At 62.7% G+C, this 15,818-nt stretch overlaps 1 protein-coding gene across 5 annotated transcripts in view; it reads right to left on the minus strand.

Moving 5' to 3' along the window:
* Positions 1-15,818, minus strand: part of SDK2 (sidekick cell adhesion molecule 2) — a 173,229-nt gene that overhangs the window by 5,305 nt on the left and 152,106 nt on the right. Inside the window, exons 34-44 of one of the 5 annotated variants that reach the window (XM_050920795.1) lie at positions 14,928-14,981; positions 14,473-14,574; positions 13,928-14,043; positions 12,032-12,218; positions 10,151-10,288; positions 8,466-8,627; positions 8,018-8,143; positions 6,569-6,733; positions 5,654-5,794; positions 3,277-3,415; positions 1,544-1,691 (exon numbers count right to left, since the gene is read on the minus strand). In XM_050920795.1, coding sequence (XP_050776752.1) covers positions 1,544-1,691; positions 3,277-3,415; positions 5,654-5,794; positions 6,569-6,733; positions 8,018-8,143; positions 8,466-8,627; positions 10,151-10,288; positions 12,032-12,218; positions 13,928-14,043; positions 14,473-14,574; positions 14,928-14,981 — 1,478 coding nt within the window. Of the gene's footprint in view, positions 1-1,543; positions 1,692-3,276; positions 3,416-5,653; positions 5,795-6,568; positions 6,734-8,017; positions 8,144-8,465; positions 8,628-10,150; positions 10,289-12,031; positions 12,219-13,927; positions 14,044-14,472; positions 14,575-14,927; positions 14,985-15,818 lie in introns of all 5 variants that reach the window. The other 4 variants (XM_050920796.1, XM_050920794.1, XM_050920798.1 and 1 more) reach the window with 4 other exon arrangements.

Here is a 15,818-nt window from a genome sequence, read left to right on the forward strand (position 1 = left end):
TGTCTGAGCAGCAAAGCAGGGGCATGCTGGTACATCGGGGACGGGGCAACGCCTCCGACCCCGTCCATGTGCTGTGTCAGCTCGGGCAGAACAAACAGTCCTGGGAGCACCTGCCAGGGGACAGGAGTTTTGTGTCCGTCAGGCCCAGCTGAGATGCTAAACCACAACCCTAGGTGCTCAGGGGGTGACCCATGTCTGTGGTGCTGCCCAGGGTGCACGGGGGGTAGCCTGCCTGCAAACAGGGAAGGAGCCTTTGGGGGGAGCATGCCCCATGGTGGGAACCCCATGCAGCAATGGAGCTTCTAGCAGGAATCAGTAGGGCTGGGGAACTGTATCGTTCCTCCCTTTCCCAGCATGCACTGTGTAGAACTGATAAATGAAATTGTTTTTAATTGTTCATTTTATCAATGTAACTTCTGTTCACCATTCACTACACTTGCCTACATTGTAACTTCTGTTCACTGTTTGCCATATTGTAATTCAAACCCCATTTTAAAACGCTCACTCCATTTTGTAAAAGCTTCCTCCAGCCTTCGTTTTTGCAAACCCTGCTGTAATCTTATGAGTTTAGTTTAGCTGTGTGACTGAGGTATGCAAGGATGATGGAATCAACCTCCAGCCCCAGCCTGTCCTGATGAAATAGAGTTCAAACCCCACCGGCTGAAGATCCAGACAAGAGCCCTAACAAAGTAAGAAGAATCCACCCTAAAAAGAGAAGGTACAATAGAAGGAAGATCAAAGTCAGGTCCCAGGCTGAAAGTCACGTCTGCAGTTGACGGGTGATCAATCACCAATCCCAGAGGCATCTTGACACAGCAAGACCTATAGACTCTGGATTCAAACTAAAGCCTACAAAAAGGATGGGTGAGATGGGAGACTTTGGAGGGTAACATTCTGCTGTCAACATGGAAGGGCATCGGTGCAGGCCCAACAGAGACCCAGCTCGGCCTTGCGCCCGGCTTTCCTGGCCAGTTGCCGCCACAAGCTACCAACCCAAGCTGCAAAATCAAGCCATGAACTCAAGCTATGTCCAGGACTGGTAACTATGCAGCAGCTGCAGAACATCTGATGGGTGCATGCATGTGTGTGTAGGTATTAGGTATAATGTGTGTGTATAAGGATTAAGATATTAGTTATTGGTCACAAATCAAATTATCATAATAAATGTGGCATCTTTGTCTTGCCTCCTGAAAAGATCCTATGTAGTTTTGTCTGTACAACAACTGTAACACACTCCTGTCCCCGATCCCCTTTCCGGGGTGGGGGGAGGTGATGAGGACAAGGGGATGCAGCTGACAGAGGGGACAGTAATTGCAGGGGATGACGGGGGCAGCCAGCCTGGAGATCCCAGGCACTGCGTGCAGAGTGATTTTCCCGCCGGGGGGCCAATGGGTGAATGGGGTGGGGAGGCCTGTCTGACCCCTGCCCCCCACCCCTTGGGCTGCAGCCACCTCTCACCCTCCTGCCAGGCACTGCCGTGAGCGCGTGCTTCCCCCCAGCCCTGCCGAGCTGAGAGCCCCAGCCCCAGCGAGCTGCCCCTCACCTGGGAGTCCGAGATTTCTGAGGGCTTCTCCGTCAGGCTGCTGCTCTCGGCCGGGATGAGGTCATTGTACTTGGTGACGTCCTCGTCGGAGTAATGCAGGCTCCCAGGGCTGGGCCGCGGCGGGGACCTCGGCAGGGACACGGAAGCTCTACATTTCGTTTGGAAACGGAGAACTCTGGCGCTGGAGCAGATCCCCCTGGCCCCATTCGGGGAGATCAGCCATGGCCCTCCCAGCAGGCCCCACCCGAGCCCACTGACACCCCCCGCCATGACACCTGGGCACTAGCAGGGCTGTTCAGAGCATCGGCCGTGGGGCTGGCACCCCAACCCTCCCCACTGCAGTCTGCTGGCCTGCCTGGGGATAAGCCATTAACCAGTGGGGTCCCAGCGGCTCGGTTTCCGCTGCTTTCCTCTCCTGCCCTCTCCAAACTGAGAGCCTGTTTGGTGCTCGAAACCAGGAGCTGGGCAGGACGTGAGCAAGTGCCCACACCGACATTTCTGCCAGCACCACACGCCTGCCCTGCAGCCCTGGGGTCCCGTCTCCAGCTCTGCTGGTGCCCCTCAACCCTGACCCGCAGCCCCCTGCTAGCCCAGCCCCAGGCTCCACCCCCCCAGCTCTGCCAGTGCCCCTCAACCCTGACCCGCAGCCCCCTGCTAGCCCAGCCCCAGGCTCCACCCCCCCAGCTCTGCCAGTGCCCCTCAACCCTGACCCGCAGCCCCCTGCTAGCCCAGCCCCAGGCTCCACTCCCCCAGCTCTGCCAGTGCCCCTCAACCCTGACCCGCAGCCCCCTGGTAGCCCAGCCCCAGGCTCCACCCCCCCAGCTCTGCCAGTGCCCCTCAACCCTGACCCGCAGCCCCCTGGTAACCCAGCCCCAGGCTCCACCCCCCCAGCTCTGCCAGTGCCCCTCAACCCTGACCCGCAGCCCCCTGCTAGCCCAGCCCCAGGCTCCACCCCCCCAGCTCTGCCAGTGCCCCTCAACCCTGACCCGCAGCCCCCTGGTAACCCAGCCCCAGGCTCCACCCCCCCAGCTCTGCCAGTGCCCCTCAACCCTGACCCGCAGCCCCCTGCTAGCCCAGCCCCAGGCTCCACCCCCCCAGCTCTGCCAGTGCCCCTCAACCCTGACCCGCAGCCCCCTGCTAGCCCAGCCCCAGGCTCCACCCCCCCAGCTCTGCCAGTGCCCCTCAACCCTGACCCGCAGCCCCCTGCTAGCCCAGCCCCAGGCTCCACCCCCCCAGCTCTGCCAGTGCCCCTCAACCCTGACCCGCAGCCCCCTGCTAGCCCAGCCCAGGGATCCCCTCTCCCCACAGCTCTGCCAATGCCCCTCAATCCTGACCCATCACAGACTGGTGTTCTGATTGCAGCTAGCTCTTGGAGCTGGGCAGGGGAACCTGTGGGGTGCCTACGGGCTTTGCTTCAGCCCAGCTCCCAGGTGCGTCAGAGCAATGCCAGCTCCCGCCCCTCTACAACAGTCATGGGTGGGGGGTGAGCAGCGGCAGCCCCACTGGAGCCGATGGCTTTGTGTGGAGAGCCCGATCCGGAGCCACATCCAACCCCTTTGCTGCTCCGGGCTCCACATTCCCACCCAGAACCACCTGTGGGTGCAGCTGGTGTCAGTGAGTGTCCGGCGGGTGCTAGCACACCAGTAACCCGGCCAGAGGGGCACAGTGGGGGCGGGGGCCTGGCCCCAGATCTGTGGCTGGGCACACAGAGCCCTGGGGCCCGCAGCTGGTACCTGGTGTAGATCCCGTTCTTCCTGTAGAAGGAGTTCTTGACAGAGAGGCGCCGGTTGTTGAGCTCCAAGGCAGGGAAGCTGCCCTCGTCCAGACTCACCATCTCCCCGTGGCTCAGCGCGTTTGCCTTGGAGTTGTTCCCTGTCAGGGAAGGAGGGGAGCCATCAGCTGGATCAGCGCCCAGCCCGGGGAACCCGCACATCACACACCCGGCTACTGGACCAGCTCGAACTCCATGGTCGACCCTCCCGACCTGCCGTGGTGAGTGGCCAGCTCCCTGAGACAGGCCTGGAGACAAGCAATGGGATTTGGAGGGGAAGCTCCCCAGAAGTCGATGGAGAAAGGAGGAGCAGGCAGGTGCACTGTAGCCAGGGGTTCCCCAGGCCAATGACCCCCCTCTCTCCCCAGATGTGAGGGCACAGAACACCCCCAGCTCAGCCAGCAGGCACCACACCCAGCACGCTCAGTGGCAATGAAGGGGTAGGGCAGCCTTCACCTGTCCCGTCTCATCACTCAGTCTGGTCTGGGCTGTGAGGGCTCTGGGGGACGAGCTCACCCTCTCTCCAGCCAGCCCTTGTATCCCAGTGCAGTGTCATCCTGCCAGAGCTGAGGTGCCTTTGTGGGGCTCAAGGCCGGGGTGCTGTTCTTCACAGGTCCCCAGCGTGGCCAGGGGGCATGGGTTACGCAGAGCTCCCTGTGCCAGCCCAGCCGTCTGGGCAGCTGAAGGTATGAGGAGCAGACTGCATGGCTGGTGCTCCGCTGGGAGTCAGTCTCAGGCCAGCCCTGCTTGTCACGCTACGAGCATGGTAAAATCCCACCCAGTATGCAATCTGTGATGTGCCCAGGCTCTCGAGCAGACAGCGGGCGGATGGCATGCTGTGCCCAGCAATGGGGCAGCAGGCCCTGGGCAAATCAGGGCTGAGCATTAGGAGATCTGTGTCCCAGCTCTGCCAGCAGCTGACTGGGCAAATCACCACTCTTCTTGTGACTCAGTTTCCCCATCCCTAAAACGGGGGTACTGATGCTTCCTGATCTCCCCCAGGGGTTAACCCGTTAATGTCTATAAAGTGCTTTGAGATCCCTGAAGGGCGAGCACTGGGTTTTGGCGCAGAGTTCTGCTGCAAACAGCTGCACAAGCTGCCCGGCTCTGGTCCCTTGGGGCCCAACTGCCCCCTGCCTTCCAGCTGGTGTGGGCGTTTCCTGGTGCAGTGCTGCCGTCGGACACTGGCACCGGTGGGGCGAATGGTGTGGAGGCATTTCACACCCACAATGCCCAGGTGGGAGCAGTCACCCAGCAGCCGAAGGGCGGAGAATTGGGCCCCTTGGCTTCTAACTCCGGGCCCCACGAACCCAGGCCCCAGCCTTAGAGGCTCTGGGTGCAAGTCGCCCACACTAGAAGCCAGGAGTCCGGGCTCCCAGTGCCAGCCCTTTGCTACACAAGTGTATTGACTCAGCAGGGCGGGCGGCATTAGTCCCACAATCTGAGCCCTTCATTTGGCTAGGAAAACAGCAGGATTTACTAATCCCGTGACCTTTCCTGCCGCTGGCAGCGCACAATGAGAGAAGCCGGTTGTTTGATCTTTAGCTCCCAGCGACATTAACACAGCCAGTGACGCGCTTTTCTAACCCGTGTCTGTCGGCAGGGCAGGGGTGGGATAGGTCTGTTGTGCTGGGGGGACGGTTCTGGTGTGACTTCCATCAGCAGAGCAGCTGGTGGGCGAGTGGCAGAAGGCGGCAGGGTCAGGGCAGTGAAGGGAAAGGCTCCCACTGATCAGGCTGCTGGGTGGAGCCTTCGGGGAAGCTCCCAGCGCTGGGTGGCCAGGGCAGGCACCGCGCCATGCCCAGGGACGCCAGGAGCACGGTGCGCACCCTGACACTGGCTCCCCCGGTTTGGAGTCACCGCCTGTGCCACGTTCTGCGCTAACCCCAGTGTTACGGGTTGCAGGGAGAGGCCTGGCCAGCAGTGACGTGAACCATAATAACAAGGGCAAAAGCTGATGGAGACCCCTGCCTTCCTCTGGTGTATCCAGGCAAACCTCCAGCAGAGCGATGCTGGTCTACCCCAGCCACGGGCCAGGCCCTCTGGCTCCACAGCCATGGGGGGTGCAAGCTACAGACAGCGAAGGCGAAACATGACCCTCCATGGCCCTCATCTCCCATACCCAGGCACGGCTCCCAGACTCCCAGCGCTGCACCTCTGTCTTTGAGACTAGGGCGGCTCCAGAGCCAGACCCCTGGTTCCCAGCACCCTGTCTGCAGCTGGGTGAGTCTGGGGGCCGCTCCTCTTGCACCACGGCCTCGGTGGCATCACATCACCCTATGCCGGGCTGGGCAGCCACACTGGGCAGCAGCTCCTGCCCTGCGTGCAGGGGCGCTCACCTGAGTCTGATTTCTTGGCATACTTCTTGCTCTGACCGCGGATGATGAGGACGAAGACCAGCAGGAGGATGAAGATGAGCCCGATCAAGGCGATGACCACCAGGAACCACCACTCCTCGTAGAAGGGGTTGGCTTTCTGGGCTGGAAGGCAGCCATGGAGAGCAGCGTGAGTCACCCACCCGCCCTGCCGGCTCACACCCTGGGGCCTGTCCTGGGCACTGGCGGGGCTTGGAGCTTGGTGTGCTGGGATGGGACCTGTCTTATCCCGGGGACCCTTCCTCTGCCCCTGGGGAATCCCAACAGACTTGCAAACAACAGATCTTCTTCAGCTGTGGGGCTGGGATAGCAGGGGGCTGGGAGTGGGGGACACGGGCAGAGCAAGGGGGAGAGTCCAGGCCTGGGTGAGCAGGGAGCTGTGGGCTGGGATTGAGGGGCCCTGGCAGAGCTGTGTGGGGAGCCCAGGGCTGGGCTGGCAGGGGTGATGGGTCGGGAGTGAGGGGCACGGCAGTGTTTGTGGGGAGGGAAGGGGAATCACAGTACGGTGACTGCCAGGTGACCTGGCCGTATCCACCCATTTTCAGGCAATGGAGAGGAGCACACGGAGAGATCACCTCCTTCCCGGGAGGGGCTGCTCCAGTTAACTCAGCCCCCCACTCTCCAGCTCAGGCCCCTGCCCCCAGCATGCTGACAGCACCTGCTGCCCCTCACCTCCTCTGCTGCTGGTTTCCCCAAGTCCCAGATCCCCTCCCCTCGTCACCCCCCAGCCTGGGCTGCAGGGAGGGGGGTACATTAGGTGGGACAGGGTGAATGAGGAGGTCCCTGTCTCCCTGTGGCATGAACCCTCCTTCCTGGCACAATGGCCCCAGAGACAGGCCAGGAGAGCAGCCCGGGGCATGTCCCTCCCAGCCCCTGCACCTGAGACGGAAGGGGAGGGTGCACTGGGTGTCCCATAGCCGTAGTCATTGACTGCGATGACCCGGAAGTCGTAGCTGACCCCCTGCTTGAGGATGTCCATGCTGAAGGTGTAGGAGGTCACCTCCCTGGGGATGTCCTTGATGAGGATGTCCCACAGCCCCTCATCTGGAAGAGAGGAGAGAGGCCCAGCTTGGTTAGGGGATGGAGCAGCCCTAGAGTGCCGGGGGTGGGTGCACGGGGTGGGAGGGGAGAGGGCAGCAAGTTCCCAGCCCCGAGCGATAAGTGCAAAGGTCCTGGCTGAATGGCACACACAGCATGGGGGGCTGGAGTCAGCACTTTTGGGCAGCATGGGACCCCTGAGCTAGCAGGGAATTGCCACCTGCTGCAGCAGCACTGGGGCTTCTACCACCCTGGGTCTTCAGCCCCCAGAGGGTCGGCAGACTGTAACGGGCTGTTCCAGTGCAGTGTGAGCTGGGCTTCCCCCCGCGCTCGGGGCGCCCGGCCCTCCTTCCCGCCCGCGCTTGGGGCACGCGGCCCTCCTTCCCGCCGCGCTTGGGCCCCCCACCCTCCTTCCAGCCACGCTCGGGGCACCCGGCCCTCCTTCCTGCCCGCGCTCGGGCACCCGGCCCTCCTTCCCGCCGCGCTCGGGCCCCCCGCCCTCCTTCCCGCCACGCTCGGGGTGCCCGGCCCTCCTTCTCCCTCATGCTCGGGGCGCCTGGCCCTCCTTCCATCCCGCGCTTGGGGCGCCCGGCCCTCCTTCCATCCCGCGCTTGGGCCCCCCACCCTCCTTCCTGCCCGCGCTCTGGCCCCCCGCCCTCCTTCCCGCCGCGCTCGGGGTGCCCGGCCCTCCTTCCAGCCGCGCTCGGGGCGCCCGGCCCTCCTTCCCGCCGCGCTCGGGCCCCCCGCCCTCCTTCCCGCTGCGCTCGGGGTGCCCGGCCCTCCTTCCATCCCGTGCTTGGGCCCCCCGCCCTCCTTCCCGCCGCGCTCGGGCCCCCCGCCCTCCTTCCATCCCGTGCTCGGGGCCCCCCACCCTCCTTCCATCCCGCGCTTGGGCCCCCCGCCCTCCTTCCCACTGCGCTCGGGGTGCCCGGCCCTCCTTCTCCCTCATGCTCGGGGCGCTCGGCCCTCCTTCCCCTATGTGCTCGGGCCCCCCGCCCTCGTTTCCCGCTGTGCTTGGGGAGCCTGGCCCTCCTTCCCCCAGCACTCTGGGCGCCTGGCCCTCCTTCCCACCGGGCTCGGGGTGCCCGGCTCCTTCCCCCTGTAGGATGCCCGTAGGGCCTGGTCCTGCCTTGGGCCCCAGGGACAGCCCAGGTGCCTTGCTAGGCCACTGGCCCGCGTCCTGCCCTGCAGGGATGGCAGCCGCAGGGCAGAGCTGGGGCCTGCGTTCCTGCCAGGCCAGTGGCGAGGGGGTGGGGGGACGACATCCAGGGCGGGGGGAGCGTATGGTACCTGAGGGCCGGGCCTCGATGACGTATCGGGTGATGGGCCCCTTGCCAGGATCCCCATTCGCCCAGTGGATAGTGATGGCTGAGCCATACCGGGAGATGAAGGGCTCACCTGGTGGTCCGGGGGCACCTGGGAAACCAGAGCAAAACAAGTCGTCATGGGGAGAAAAAACACAACCTTCTAACATCACTGGAGGGGCGGCGGGGTCCAGCCCCCTGCCCTCTACCCAGCCCCCAGTCTGCCTTTCTCCTCAGCCGCCCATGACTCCAACCCCCACGTCCAACCCCGACTGCCCATCCAGCCTCCCACTGCATTTGTCCATGGGGCCCTTTGGGTCAATCCTTCCTGCTGCAGAGATCTCCGCTTGTGGGAATCCTGGGGGGCCCTCCCCTCACCACAAAGCCCCCCCCACCCCCGAGAGGCAGCATGAGCCTGTGCAGCAGCACCGTACCTTCCCCCGGCCCCGTGGTGATATTGGCCTCGATCTCGGGCCCGTAGGCGAAGGTTTTGGCCCGGATCCGGAACCGGTACGTCACGCCCTCCGCTAGGTCCTTCACCTTCATCCATAGGGGGCTGCTCCCCTTCACGTCCACCGTCACGATCTTACTCACGCCTGGGGGGCAGAAGGCACAGACGTGGCATGCAGAAATCCTGGCGCCCACCCTCCCTCACTGTGCCAGGACCTGGCGCTGGGGAAGATCACTGCAAGCCTGATGCTGAGTGTGGCCAAACCAACCCAGAGGCCTGTGTGGAGGAGCGACTCCCTGCAGCACAAATCCAGAGAAGGCCAGGCTGGCGTCCCTGCTCTGGGGACTGGATCCCAGGTTTCTTGCACTATAGCACAGGCTGGCTCCGTTAACACACACCTGCATGGCCCGTATCCTGCCTCCAGTACCCTGCTTTGCAGGAAGCACATAATGCCCCCCACTAGCTGGCACAGCACGAGCAGGGAGAGCCTTCCTGACCCGGCGGGATCAGCACATGCCCTGAAACACGCTCTTTGCTTGGCAGAACCCCAGGCCCCTCTGTGCTGTGGGCGGCAAGCAGGGTTTGCAGGATCAAAGGACATCCTGCATGGCGCAGGTTCAAAGGAGAAGCGCCCCTGCCCCTGCTCCCTTGGGTCACTGTGGCCCTCCTCCAGAGCTGTCGCTTCACAGCACTTTCCCTGACCCTGACTCTCAGAAGCCCAGGTGGCAGCAGGGAACACTGAACAGCCATTGTCCTCGGGCCACCCCACCCGCGCTGTTTGCTGCGTTCTCAGGCTCTCCCTGCCCGCTCTGCATGTCCTATCGGCCACTCGGGGAGGAGCGGGGAGCCAACGCTTCCCCTCTTTTGTCTGTTGCCCTGGAACGTAACAGCTAGGACAGGGGAGCTGGTGCTGTGGCAGTGCTGGGCCGGGCTACATGGGGCACTGCAGGGCTGCAGAGAGACGGGGAGGGAGGCGCTGGACCCCCTCTGAAGACGTGATGAAGGATCATGAGAGCTGGCTGCACTGAGATGTTTTGACCCCGTGAAAATGCCACTGAAGATGCTCTTTGCTCGGTTTTGTTTTGGTTTGTTTTTTTCTGAATCCCTGAAACTTTTCACCAACAAAGGGACTTTGGCCAAAATTTCCGTTTTGTTGAAAAAAACATTTTCACCATCAAAATGGCGGGACAAAACATGCGCCCTCTGCTCCCACAGCGACGCTTCAGGTGCGCTCAGGACCGTGTGTCCTCATGTATCTCCAAGCCCTTTGCACAGTGACCTATGAGACAATCCCAGGTGCCCTGCAGCCACCCCTGGGGAGGAACATGGGAACAGTTTTAAAGGGAACAGCAACAGAAGGGAACAGCACAAGCGGGAGTTGGGCCGGGACACTAGGCTGGTCCCCAAACCCTTGTGACGAGTGGCAGGGGGCCACAAAGCGATTCTAGCCCATGCTGCTCAGCACATCCACCTGGCCTGGGGTAAACTGAATCCTTCCCCAGAAACAGATTTTCCTGCCTCCCAGGCTCCTTTACCAGCTCTGTTTCCCAGCCCCCCAGGGAGCGGAGGCCCCTGACCCCTGTTCACACCTCCCGAGCTTTCCCCTCCGCAGCGAATGGTCCTGTCCCACCTCCACCTCACTCTGCCCGTTCAGCCCAGGGCTCTTACCGTCCACAGGCGTGCAGGGCTCATAGACAAGCCTGTACCCTTCCAGGACGCCATTGGGCAGCAGAGGTGGCTCCCAGGAAACGTTCACCGAGGTGGTGGTCAGCTCACTGAATCGGATGGTGCTGGGGGCGCTGGGGGCTGCGAGGAGAAAGCAGAGGGGCTTTGCAGACTTCCCCCAGGGCGAGGGAGGAGAGGGGCGTGGATCCCGCTGGCCCCCCTCACTCCTCGGCCAGCTCATCGTGGGGTTTGCTGGGTGGGCTGGTTGGCAAGTGAGACTGTGGGAAAGGGATGGATTCAGTCACACGCCTTCAACATTAACAGGTGTGTGTCTGTGACCTGCCCAAATTCCCCACCCCCCACCTGGCACGCCCTATTGAGCAGGTGTGGGAAGCAGACAGGCAGTCCCTCAGAGTGGGGGTGGGAGACTGTGCGAGTTTATGCTCTGTGTTTGAAAGACTTTGTCCAAGTTTGGGTTACCAGGAGAGACACGCTGGACTGGGGCTGGGGCCTAGAGGGCCAGCATGCACTTGAGGACTCACTAAACGGACCCTGGGAGGGGGTCACTTGGAGGACTTTTGGACCGAGTGAGTTCTTAAAGGGCCCTCAAGAGGGGGGACACTGAGGCAGGGCGCGATGGAGCGACCTTGGGCCATGAGGGCATGCTCAGGAGGTGGCTGCCCATGGTAGAGCGAGTTAGCTGAGGACTCCAAACTCATCCCGCCAGTGCCAAGTCCCCAGTAACAACCCCTTGTGGGGCTGGACTCTTCCAGGCCCCCCTCTTCCCACCGCATCTCCAGAAAAGAGCGAGAGACACAAGCACTCCAGACCCGATCAGAAACAATTGATCGGCCCTGCCGGGCCCCTCTGTGCCTCCCCAGTCTTCAGATCTACGCACCCCCGGCGCATCTGGGCTGTGTCTCCTCCTGACACCAGCGCACCTTGCGCCTCTGGTTTCCCTGATGACAAGCTCCCTGCCAAGACACCTCACACCTCTGAATTATTTTGCGGAAATGCTACTTCCTGCCCTGACACGATGGGCGAGGGGATGAAGGGGTTAATGCCCCCATTCCCCTTTTGCCCGGGGGGTTGGAACGGTCAAGGAGAACGAAGCATTGTTGCAGTGTGCTTGAAGCCCGCCCGGCAGAGCGTCTCCAGGTCTCCTGAGGCCCCCCCAAAAAGGCCGAGACAGGGGGCCTGCCTCAGCAGGGAGCCCCGGAGCTACCTGGGCAGATCCAGCACAAAGAACTGGGGCGATTATTTTCAGCCTCCTGCATGGTGCTGTGCTGAGAACAACCTCAAGGCCGTGACGAGATGCTGCCTCCGATACTGCCCCTGTGGGTGAGGGACTGGAACCCAGGCATCAGCTGGTGGCAGTGGGGTAACGTGGCTGGACATGGCAGTGGATCCAGCCTGGTTCTCCCACATTGCCCCCATGCTGGCTCCGTACCTGGAGCATTTGGTCGCACGGGCTGGTTTATTTCTCAGATGGGAAGGGAGGGTGCCGGGGACTTCACCAGCCAGTTGTTCCCGCAGCACTGCTAACTGCAGAGCCCCGCCCCCACCTGGCTTCAGTCCCAGCCCCGGGCCAAAAATGGGATGAGTCTGTCAGGTCTCAGCCTAGAGCCTCATAGCACCGAACCAGCTGGCAGGAGCACAGCTCAGCTCAGTGGCCAGCCTCTGCTCAGGGCAGGAGCAGAACCCAGAGGGACATGGTGGTAGCACACAGGGCTTGGCAGAGCTGGGCAGCAGGAGCCCAGGGCTGGGATAAGGCGGAGCGGGGTGGGAGTGGGGCAATGTCTGTAGGTCGGGATGGAGCCTGTGGGCCGCTGTGCGATCCCTCCTGATTCGCGGCCCCATGAGTGAGAGGAGGATGGAGCCCACCTGCCTGCTGCGTCCTGCCCCTGACGGGGGCACTGCGGGGCCCGTCCCCGGCGGCGTTGAAGGCTGAGACGGTGATCAGGTACGAGGTGTATCCCGTGAGGTTCTTCAGCTTGGCCCCATTCTCTGGCAGGAACAGTGTCTTCACCCGCTCCGTGCCATTCTGGCGCTGGGCCTCCCAGAAATAGATCTGCGGAGAGATGGGGAAGACGGGAGCTGGGGTCAGGCCAGGCCCAATGCTGGCAGGGGCCAGACATAGCTGCTAGCACTGCTGATCCCCATGTGCTCTCCTTCACAGCCTGCTCCTGGCGTCTCCACCCTGGGCTGGGGCTCCTGGCTCCCCATGCGCAGGCTCAGCTTCCCCCAGATCCAGCCTGCCTGGCTTCTCCTTGTGCAGAGCACACTGGGAAATGGACCCCACTGTGGACCCTTGGTGGAGCAACTGGGGCGGTGGCTGCTCTGCGGTGGAGGAGACGTAGGGCCCTTTATCGTTAAGGTCCCCTTACCCACAAGAAAGACCCCTGCCCCATCTCTCAGTGGGACACGTTCAAACACGCTCCAGAAAGAGGAAAGCTCCTGGGCCCGCCTACCCTACAGTGGTGTAGCCAGGCCAGTGCCCTCTCCTAGGAAACGCACCTGCTTGGCATAGGGTAGGGAATGGGGAGTTCAACCCATTTCTCAAAACCTCTGTGAGGGGATATCGACTGCGGGTCAAAAGTGGCTTTTCTGGGTTTAGCTTAAACGCCTCCTGATCAGTTTCAGCCAAACACCACAAAGCGAAGCGAGTGTGTCCACATGGGGCTTGCACCGGTTTCATTAAGTCCCATTTTCAGCCCCTTGGAGATAAAGGCCTGCAGTGTCTGGGTCTGGACAATCCCAGGTTCTAGAACCAGCAAAGCTCCAGAGGGGTCTCCGTTCCAGAAGCCCCCCGCAGCCCCTCTCGGATCCAAGGGCCCAGCCACACGCAGGCCAGGAGCACAGAAGACGCATGCACATCTCTGGCTCTGAGTCAGAGAAGGGGCTTTCCTGTGTCCAGAGGAAAGGGGGGAGCAGGATGTGCCGGCGCCAGGCCACGCTAGATGGAAAATGTGGCCCACAGCCCTTGGCTGAGCCCAGAGACTCAAACACGGCCTGAGGTCACCCTTGAGCGGTGCCCAGAGATCCAGGGAGAGGCTGTACGGTCCCAGCAATCGCCCCCCCGCCCAAATCCCAGCTATGCCCTGCTGCAGGGAGTGCCCAGACCCCGGGGAGGACCAGGAGCAAAGGGCTGGGGGCTGGATTGGAAGTGAAACCGTGCCACCTGCTGAGCACACTGGGAACTGCGCTCAGCTGTGACGCTTCCTTCGGGGGAAAAGGACAGATTGCTTGGGCCGGTCGTGTGTGTGTGCGTGTGTGCATTTGTGTGTGCGCGCGTGTGTGTGTGCATGCGTGCATGTGTGTGTTGGAGCCTGTCACTAATCTGCTGCCCCGTAGCTCAGGCTACCATGCCCACTGCCTCAGGGCTGGGCACTGCCCCCGGGGTGGAAGAACCCTGCTCCCCGGGGGCGACAGATGCACTGCAGGGTGGCTATATCCCCCGTTCCCATTCCCTTGCAATCCCGATGCCACTGACTGCTGGGCCTCAGCCCTCCTGGCTCCAATGGCCTCGAATCAAACAGGTTCACTGTGGCTTGTATTTCTGGTTGTGCCTTCTACCCCAGCATCCCCTCACCGACCAGTTAAACTCCTTCACACATCTGGCTTAGTGTTCCTGGCCCTGCTGGCATCAGAGGGAAACTGAGGCACAGCTGGTGTGGCAAGGGAAGCCAATGGGAGCTCGGGTGCTCAGTGCCCCACAGTGACGTGCCACTCTGGGTTCTGTGCCGATTGTAACAGCCAGAGGGAGGTGGGGGCCAGTACCTTATAGCCCTGGATGTCGCCATTCTGTGCTTCCAGGGGCGGCGGCTCCCACGTGACGTCCAGCTGGGTGGCCGTGGCGGTCTGAATGGCCACATTCTGTGGCGGTGCAGTGGGCACTACAGAAGGAGAGTGAGCTGGGGTGAGAGCGTCCGAGCCCCCTGGCACTCCCGTCCCCCAGCATGGCAGCTGGGGTGTGGCGGGAGAGGGAGACGGCCCCTCTTCCATCTGATCGCACCCTCTCCCTGTGGTCCTGGAGCCGCTGTGCTGCCATCCATCAGACGGCATCCTGCTGCTGGCTGGCAGCTGGGGAGCAGGGCAGGCTGTGGGCACAGGCTGTCTCCTTGCAGGGAAGTGTGGCCCCGGCTGCCGATAGGGAATGGTGACAGCTACCACCTTGGGAGAGGCTCCCTTAGCTCAGCTGGGCAGGGCCCGTGAATTCCCTGGTGAGTGCTGGACGTGGCCCAGGGATGGGGCAGCCCTTAGTGACCAACAGGGGAGCTCGAAGCCTGCCCGGAAGCAGAGATGCCCGTGCAGCCCTGACTCACCTGCCTCGCCTACGAAGACCTCCTGGGGGGGGCTGGAGGGCCCCTCGCCTGCGGCGTTGTACACACTCATGCGGATCTCGTAACGCCTGTGCTTGCTCAGATCTGCAGGGGGTGAGAGGAGGGGAAGTGGGTGCCAGGGAGAGCGAGGCAGGGGCCCATCCACAGGGCCAGGAGCACTGGTGTTTCGCCTCCCTCCCATTAGCCCCCTTGGGGCTAGGCCGGGCAGTGGGGATGTCCTGACCTTCTGGGATGCCCCAGCTGCAGGGGGCAGCTCTGCCGGTACGTCTGCCCCCCCCAGGTACGATGGGGAGCAGTGAAGTGACCAGGGGTTGCCCGTAGGTGGAGTGCAGGGGGGGACCCGTAGGTGGTCGCTGGAATGCAGAGGGGGGGGGTCAGGAGGGGAGTGACACGCAGACGGACAGAGACGAGCCCCAAAGCAGAGAGCGGAGACTTACTGTCCAGTTCGTGGTGCGTGAGGCCAGCTCCGGTCAGGTTCCGCACGGCATACCCTGCTGCGGGCGTTGAGAGGGAGCGCAGGGAGAGCGGTCAGTGGGGTTAGTCACACACAGACACAACAAGCAGGATGGACGCCCCGCAGAGCATGGGAGCGGCGGGACGGCTGCCAGGGCTAGCGCAGGGGGCAGCGTTGGTTAGCGGGCAGGGGGAAGAAACCCGGTGGAGCTTCACTGCTGCCACTGGGGGTTCAGAGGAGCCAGAGCTGGGGAGCGCCCCGGGAGTGACAGGAGCTGGTTGTGCTCTGCTGTGTGAGTACCCCCTGGGACTGCCCTCAGATGGCTTCCTGCTTTACTGCCCCCGCCATGCCCGGTCTCTGCCCCTCAGCCTCAGCTCCTCTGTCAGTGCCAGGCTGCCTGCTGCCCACCTGGCACTGGGTGGCCTCTGCCTTACCATCTCACTCCCCTTCTCCACTACCAGGGCATGGGCTGCAGCCCTCCCCAGGGTGCTGCACCTCTGCGCATTAATCGCTGCCAGCAGGGAGCACGCAGCGCAGTGCCAGTGTCAGCACCATGATCAGAGATGACTGACAGGCCTCAGCACAGCAACCCTGGGACCTGGAAGCGGGGGCTCCTCTCAGCGGGGGCTTTAGCATAAGTCTGGGGAGAACCTCAGCCCCTGGCCCTGCCTGTCCCAGCCCCTGGTTAAGTGTACAAGAGACTTCGCAAACAGGGAAAAGGGGAAAAAAAGCACCAGGTCAAATTTCAGGCTCTCCCCAGCTAACCAACGTCCTTCTCAAGCTGTGAGCTGCCCCGATTGCTCCTGACCTCATAGCCCCCTCCAGGTCCCCCCACCCAGCAGAGAACAGACCCCTGCCCCACCCCCCCTTGGCG

The sequence above is a fragment of the Gopherus flavomarginatus genome, chromosome 12, assembly GCF_025201925.1.
Source record: "Gopherus flavomarginatus isolate rGopFla2 chromosome 12, rGopFla2.mat.asm, whole genome shotgun sequence".
NCBI lineage: Eukaryota > Metazoa > Chordata > Testudines > Testudinidae > Gopherus > Gopherus flavomarginatus.